Source organism: Balaenoptera musculus, chromosome X (genome assembly GCF_009873245.2).
Source record: "Balaenoptera musculus isolate JJ_BM4_2016_0621 chromosome X, mBalMus1.pri.v3, whole genome shotgun sequence".
Taxonomy (NCBI): Eukaryota; Metazoa; Chordata; class Mammalia; order Artiodactyla; family Balaenopteridae; genus Balaenoptera; species Balaenoptera musculus.
In genome coordinates this window covers 92232292-92240312 of record NC_045806.1, presented here as the reverse complement: position 1 = coordinate 92240312, position 8021 = coordinate 92232292, and the positions used below count along the sequence as shown (strand labels likewise).

The following is an 8021-nucleotide window of genomic DNA, read 5'->3' as shown; positions in this document are numbered from 1 at the left end:
TCTGGCTAATTGGATGTGGAGGTAAGCATATTCTCTAGAACTGGCACTTTTCAGATCCCGAGACGTCTAGGGAGTGTAGCCAAAGGGCCATTTAAATGTCCCTGCTCCTTTTAATGGAAGAACTTGGTTGCATTTCTGGGAAGATGGCTTGCCGCCCACGGGAAACAGGGTCATATCATGGATGGTACACTCACACGCTAAGATGTGGAGGCCCCTCTAAAAATGTGATAGGAAATCAGAGCAGGGGTGCTTCCCAGGAGGCTGGTATAATATCAGAAACCTCTTTTGGAAGCCCCGGGCGTCCTACTCCACTTCAGTCACCAAATTTGTCCTGAGCATCTTCTGAATAAGATGCTCACCTCGGTCCAGGGGAAGCAGTGAGGGCTGGAAAGATAGGCCAGGCTTCTTGTCTATGGGAGTAGTCACCCGCCCTGAGATGTGGACCCGCGGTCTAGGCTGCCACGTTTCGTGAGTGCTGATGGAACCCCGGTGCAGGGCCCGCCTCGTGGGGGCCAGATGCTGTATCTGGGCCAAAGCTGGGCCTGCAGGGCAGGTGGCCAGAACGTGGAAGGAATTCTCTTCCGCAGCCCGGGGTCCACGCTTGGCCCCAGCGAGCCGCCCTGCCAGCCTCTGCCGCCCGGGGCCCCGCGCATTCCGCGCGCCCCCGCCCCCTCCGCCCCTCTCCCGGCCTCGCCCCCTCCCGCGTCCCCTTCTCCTCCCCCCACCAGCTGTCCCCTTTCCCCGGGGCGGCGAGACAGCCGGAGCCTGGGAAGAGGCGGCCTCGGGCCGAGGGGGCGTGGTGGGGAAGGGGAGGAGGCGCCGGGGTGAGGGGATAAGGAGGCCCGGGCGGCGGGGTCCCCCAGCCACTGCGTCGCCCGCCCGGGAGCCGGGTGCAGCCGCCGCCGCTCGCCCGCATCCCCTCGGCCCGGCCCGGGGGCAAGGTCAGCAGCGGTCTGGAGCCGCCGTGTCACTCCCCGACAGCTATGAACTGCAGCGAGAGCCAGCGGCTGCGGACCCTGCTGAGCCGCCTGCTGCTGGAGCTGCACCACCGGGGCAACGCCAGCGGCCTGGGCGCCGGCCCCGGCCCGAGCATGGGCATGGGGGTCGTGCCCGACCCCTTCGTGGGCCGCGAGGTGACCAGCGCCAAGGGCAACGACGCCTATCTCTACATCCTGCTCATCATGATCTTCTACGCCTGCCTGGCCGGAGGCCTCATCCTGGCCTACACCCGCTCCCGCAAGCTCGTCGAGGCCAAGGACGAGCCGTCCCAGGCTTGCGCCCAGCACGAGTGGCTCCCGGGCGGTGCCCCGGCCGCCGCAGACGCTGAGACAGCCGCCGGATCGCCCGCCGAGGACCGCCGCCAGCTCGCCCCCGCCGGGCTGCCCGCCCCGGCCCTCGCCCGGGGCGCCGAGGGGGTCTAGAACCGCCGCCCCAGCTCGCTGGCTCGCCCGCGCCCTCCTCAGCTCGCTCATCCCTGGGCGCGGCACCCGCCTGCCTTGCCGCCTTTTCCTCTCCTCCCCTTCCAGGGCTCTCCTCACCTGAGGCCCGGACAACGTTGAGAGGCCAGGAGACCTTGTCTGGAAGGCCCTGGAAGAAGCACCACCCTACCCCCTCCGGGCCAGCCTCTCCCTCCTCTCCCCCCGCCTCCCCCAGACCCCGCACAACCCACTGCACTAAACTGCCTCTGCTCTCTTGTCTTCAGACGGCCCTGACAGCACGCTCCAGCCCTCTGGGAACTGAATCCAACACGTCCAACACTTGGCATTGAACTGAAGCAATGAAGTCTATCCGAACTCTGGGCCGTCTAACTGGCAGCTGTTCCGGGGGCTGCCAGGGACTGCTCACTCTGCAGAGCCAACGGGCTTGCCATCACTGCCAGGCCGGCTGGGGCAGCTCCAGCTTCCTGTTGCCTTAGGGACAGAGACAAAGAAAATGAAGAGAACTCAGACATCTTTTCCCTCCCTCCCTCCTCCTTCAGCAGGGAGCTAGCAGGACACTAGGACCAGTCTGTGGCATAGAATGGACTTAATGGGACTGGAGGGGGATGGGGGGCTCAGAGGGTGGGGAAGACCTATTACCCCCAACTGTATGGTTTTCTTGCATCCAGTTGTCGTCCTGAAGGTAACTTGCCTAATTTTGAGTAGCTCTGCCATCTTTTGCCATGGGGAACCATTGCTGGGCGTATCACCCTAATACTTCCCAATGCCTCTCCTATATCGATTCAGTTGTCATGGCAGCTGTCTGCTTCATCCATGGAACATGAGGCTCAGTCGTCTCCTGCTCTGTAACCTGGGGAATGTCAGAGGCAGGTAATAAAGGTCGTTTAAACAATAACCTGAGACTCTTTTCTCAAAGATCCCAGCCTTGAGACCCAGTACTATATAGAGAAGGAACCCTTTTTGCTTTTGGAAATAATGTTTAGATTGGGGAGTTGGGTTGTTTTGTTACCTATATCTATATATCCAGTTCCAATGCAACAGATATCACTGTGCGTGAAGAAAAGGGTTTATGTATGGCTAAATGGGTTGTTTTTTCAAGTGTTTCCAAGTTATAACTACTTTCTTACTTCTCCACTCGTTTCCCCTTAATTCTGAAGCACTTTCAAATATCACAATGCTAAATAAGGATTTCCCACTTACCTCTTGCAGTTTTTCAGGATACACTTTAAATTAAAACAACCTCTCACACCCATCACTATTAGCTATTATCAAAGTTAATTTTTAGAAGCCACCTTCATAACTCTCTCAAAGAAGCGGCTTATTAAAAGAGAAAAAGCCACCAAAGAGTGTAAATCTTAAGTCAGAGAGGAGATGCTTGAGCTAAGCTGTCTTAACCAATGATGGGTAAATTTAGAGGTGTAGGCTTATTGATTTATTCTCCTTCTTTGAAGGTCATCAGAAACTTGCCTGCTTAGGGCTTAAATGCTTATACCTGATGGTGGCTGTTTGGGCCTCATCAAACACACATAAAATCACCTCTTAGCGTTAAGCCAACTTGCTTCAAGACAACTGCTTTCTCAGTTATAGCAGGACAAAGATATTATGGGTTACTTAAAATGCACTGATAATACACAAGCCTCATTCAAGGCATTGGTTTTGACCTTGTAGCCCATATGGTATTTTACTGGAGCTATTAATAAGTTAAATGAACTTACTTTCATTCCCAGGATTCACTCCTTGAAGATATACTGGCCTTACCCCATTGGCTCCTCTCCAGTCCTAGTTCCAGCCCTAAGGTCGACCCCTTCCCTTGCAGGTGTGGGCCAGGGATTGGGCAGTGGTCCAAGATAACGAGACGAAGAGAGGTGATGCTGTGAGAGCCATCTCAGGGCCAGGCAGGGAGGCCTGAGTGGGATGCGGAGGGAGGGCACAGATACCCAGCCATGCCAGGGGCATGGGGGGGGAGGGCAGGCCTCAGCCTTGAATTTCTGGTACAACAATGTCCCTCATTGATCTGGCATAACTGGGGACACGAGGTTGTTTGATAATGAAGCATCCTCACTGCTTTAGGTGTTGAAATTTTGTAAGCATCTGTACTATTTTTCATAGACATTAAAAAATATATATTGCCAAAAAAAAGGCAGCTGGGAGCAGTTGGGATAATGCCCATAATAAGCATGAACGTGCCAGCTGTGGGAAACAAATCCCACTGCCAAAATATTCCTGCTTTTAAACACATTTTAACCTTTTTTATGATGATGACGTTCCTCATTAAGCACATGTAGTGAGAGTAGCCACAGAGTTTTCCCAGTGAGAAAAGTGAGCTGGTCTGGGGAGAGCGATTTGCTCGACTGCCCACTTTCCCCAAACACTTTCAGGGTTGCAACTGTGTCCCAGATAATGAAGTTTCCCAGAAGTTTGGACACTTGACTCTCTACCAACCAGTGTGGGTGTCAACAGCATTGAAGTGATCACACTGTGGTCAGCAAGAGATAGAAGAAAGAAAAACTAGAGGCCTGGCCAGCCTGCAGTTTTAATAATGTGTTCCTGAATAGCGCGAGCTGACAGTACAAACTGGGAAATTTTTAGCCTTCTCCTTAATGTGATTCTAATCAATTAGAGTGAATTTTTTCCAACTCCCTCCCCCAGCAGTCTATTTCTTCTGTGTAAGCAGGTCCCGTTTCAGTTCAGGTTCAGATCTTTGCTCCATAATAATAACGAAGAAGATGACCCGCGCTTCCTTACTTGTAACTTGAGGCTTTCAACCAAGTGGGGCTAGGAGATGTTTTGAGTTCCAATGTCTGGAAGTGCTCATCGACGGTGCAAAAATAAACAGAAGCTTTTCTCCCACTACAGACATAATTCTGTGCTGTCGAGTCACTTTCCTAGAGGGATATAAATGGGGTCTTTCATTTGTTTGTAGCTACCATCTCCTTTTCAATTTGTCATATCCTTTAGAAACCAAAGATCTGCACATGATTTGTATTAACAAAGAGAAAAGGGAACGGGCTGCTTTCCAAAGAGGCTTGCCTGATGGCTAAAGCAAGTGCACTGTGGTGTCGTGGAGAGAGCATAAGACGAGAATCAGGAGAACTGGGGTCCAGCCTTGGCTTTGCCACTTAACAAGCTTTGTTTCTCAGGGTGAGCTGCTTAACCTCTCTGGGCCTGTCTCCACAGCTGTGGGAATCTGAGGATCAAGCGAGATAACATATGGGAAAGGAGAAGTACAGCAGCTATAGAAGTATAAGGTGTTACATTTATATTTTCCTTTTCCTTCCTTGGGAGAGTGCCCTTGGGCAGTGCAGGGAAAGTGGGGAAGAGAAAATTCTCTACTGCATAGTCTACTCTTATTTTATAAAGAAGAGGATTGCAGTGACTTGGCCACTAGCTCCCAGATTTCTGAGCCTTTTCCCCCCATTCTCAGAATCTTGGATGACTAGGAATCTGTGCATAACTGTCTCACCATCCTACTCTACTCCCCTTTACCTGTAGGCTTGCAAGTGCCCTTTTAAAAAAAAAGAATACATACTGTACTTTCAGGGCTCCACCAGAACTGATGTCTAGACACTGAAGACACGGGTCAGGGATTGAGAGAGGGCATAAGAGAAGAGAATGAAGGGAAAGAATCACAGGCTGTGGGCTTCATGAGAGAGGTAGGAGGAAGGGCAGTCTAGAATGTTCTGTGAAGGAGCATGAACGAGGACCCCCAAGGGTGAATAGATTAGATCGGTCAATAGCCAAGCCTAGATGAACTTGAACCACCCATCAGAATGGCTTTGAGAGAAGAAGTTGGTTGGAAAGTCACTTCACAGCCCCTTTTGTTACTTAACCTACACTACAGCCTGTCCAGGAAGACAAACGATGTGACTAAGGCAACTCTTTTTTTCTCTGCTAGATCTCAGAGCATGGGACCAGGTGACCCCACCAGTCCCTCATCAGATGTGTTTTTTTTTAATTGAACGAAAGATTCTTTCAACTCTATAGTGCTTTACAATTTTCAAAAGTTTCACACACATGATTTCACATAATCCCATAATAAGCCCCTTTTTCCCCCACCCCTATACTGCCCCCCCTTCCCTCTCCCCACTGGTAATCACTAGTTTGTTCTCTGTATCTGCCAGTCTCATCAGAGAAATGCAAATCAAAATAACAATGAGATATCACCTCACACCTGGTAGAATGGCTATTATCAAAAAGACATGAAATAACAAGAGTTGGTGAGGATGTAAAGAAAAGGGAACCCTCTTGCACTGTTGGTGCGAATGTAAATTGATACAGCCACTATGGAGAACAGTATGGAGGTTCCTTAAAAAACTAAAAATAGAACTACCATACGACCCAGCCATCCCACTGCTGGGCATATACCCTGAGAAAACCATAATTCAAAAAGAGTCATGTACCACAATGTTCACTGCAGCTCTATTTACAATAGCCAGGACATGGAAGCAACCTAAGTGTCCATCGACAGATGAATGGATAAAGAAGATGTGGCACATGTATACAATGGAATGTTACTCAGCCATAAAACCAAACGAAATTGAGTTATTTGTAGTGAGGTGGATGGACCTAGAGACTGTCATACAGAGTGAAGTAAGTCAGAAAGAGAAAAACAAATACCGTATGCTAACACATATATATGGAATCTAAAAAAAATGGTTATGAAGAACCTAGTGGCAGGACAAGAATAAAGACGCAGATGTAGAGAATGGACTTGAGGACACGGGGAAGGGGAAGGGTAAGCTGGGACGAAGTGAGAGAGTGGCATGGACATATGTACACTACCAAATGTAAAATAGATAGCTAGTGGGAAGCAGCCACATGGCACAGGGAGATCAGCTCTGTGCTTTGTGACCACCTAGAGGGGTGGGATAGGGAGGGTGGGAGGGAGACACAAGAGGGAGGAGATATGGGGATATATGTATATGTATAGCTGATTCACTTTGTTATAAAGCAGAAACTAACACACCATTGTAAAGCAATTATACTCCAATAAAGATGTTTTTAAAAAACGTTAATGATGTCCCACCTAGCCAATCATTTTTTTAAATAAATTTAGTTATTTATTTTAAAAAATTGTGATAAACTACATATAACATAAAATTCACCATCTTAGCCAATTTTAAAAGTATATAGTTCAGTAGCATTAAGTGCATTCATATTGTTTCTGTCACAGTGCCCTTGAAGTCAGAGAAAAATGCAAGCAGCTAAATTATATAGAAGCAGCAGGGCTTAATCAATGCTCAGATGACTCCCCCTCTAGGGTATTCACACTTTATAATAGACGACTCAGGGCGATGTAAAGGTGAAACCCAAGGAAAGACTCTTGAGTTGTGAATTTCAGTGGAATCTGGAAGGAGAGCTATCTGGAGATGTCTATGCACGCTGGGGAAGGTCCTTGGGGGAGAGGTGTACTGAACTTCCCACAACTTCTCAAGTCACATCCTACTCCTACTGCCAGATGCTCTTAGAACCCTGGGGAGGACCAGGGTGGCCATGGATGACTGGATTTCAGTACGAATTCGCTGAATTCCCGCATAACTGACTCACAAGATGTCCGTTCATGAAAACACTTCAGGTCTCTGGAAGGACAAGAGGCCTTCCCCTGGCTCTTTTTAGGATCTAGATATGATCTAGCAGGGGTTGCAGCTCCCGCGAGCCTGGAGGAGAAAGAATGGAGACAAGGGGGCACATTAATTTTGCTCCTCTTCTTGTGGGGCCACTACTCTGGGGGCCACTGTGGTCAGGACCAGCCCTCGGCAAAACTATGGAATTGGGATTCATCTCATTTTCCCCCTTCCTGTTCCAAGCTTCCCCTTGACATTCTCAGTCCTCCAAAACTGTTTCTTCCCTACTGCCAGGGTCTAATGATCTTATTCATTTAATCTAATCTGCTATTCATCCCAGCGATGATCCAAGGAGTGTATCTTTAACGGTGGCTTTCAGACACTGGATGAAAGAGAGAGATGTCAACGGGGACTTGTCCTAGGACTCTCAAATCTGATTTGGGTAAGGCGTCTCTGACAGTCACATCATTGTGGTAAGCTCAAGGACAGAACTTTGGCTCTTTCTTTATCCCCACTCCTTCTGGGGGTGTTCAGAAGACTGTAAACTTTAGCCATCTAGGAGGGCACCTGCATTTCCAGGTGAGCCTCCTGGGGTGGAGGGTGGGATGGGGGTGAGGATAGGGGTAACTAGGACAGGCAGAAGGGTGAGAAACCCTTGGCCTCCTCCCCAGTTAGGTCTCTCTACACTGGAAGGCTAACTTAACAAACAGGACACCAGAGAGGAATGGCTGAGGTGAGTGAGAAAAGAAATATTAGGATGGATCCCTGGAGAACTGTCAAGATAGAATTCGTATTATTTTTCTGCCATCTCCCTATACATCTGTACCAAGCCAAGGCGGCAGCCAAATGGCAAGCCCTGCTTGGCGGAAGCTGCTCTAGAATCAGCTGGGTTAGTCCCCATCCCGGCCCCAAGTAACTGACACTAACCATCAGAGAATTGGGCTTTCCTTCTAGCAAGTCCAGGGGGCTGGTCAGTTCAAAAGCCCCCATCTTTTGACTTTCTCCTTCATCCAGTAAA

The 8021-nt window shown here is 49.5% G+C and overlaps 1 protein-coding gene across 1 annotated transcript; it reads left to right on the top strand.

Moving 5' to 3' along the window:
• The first annotated feature begins 885 nt into the window (after nt 1-885).
• Nucleotides 886-2316, top strand: KCNE5 (potassium voltage-gated channel subfamily E regulatory subunit 5). The gene has a single exon (XM_036840116.1). The coding sequence runs from the start codon at nt 984-986 to the stop codon at nt 1419-1421; it is 438 nt and encodes a 145-aa protein (XP_036696011.1). The 5' UTR covers nt 886-983; the 3' UTR covers nt 1422-2316.
• Nucleotides 2317-8021: the final 5705 nt, after the last annotated feature.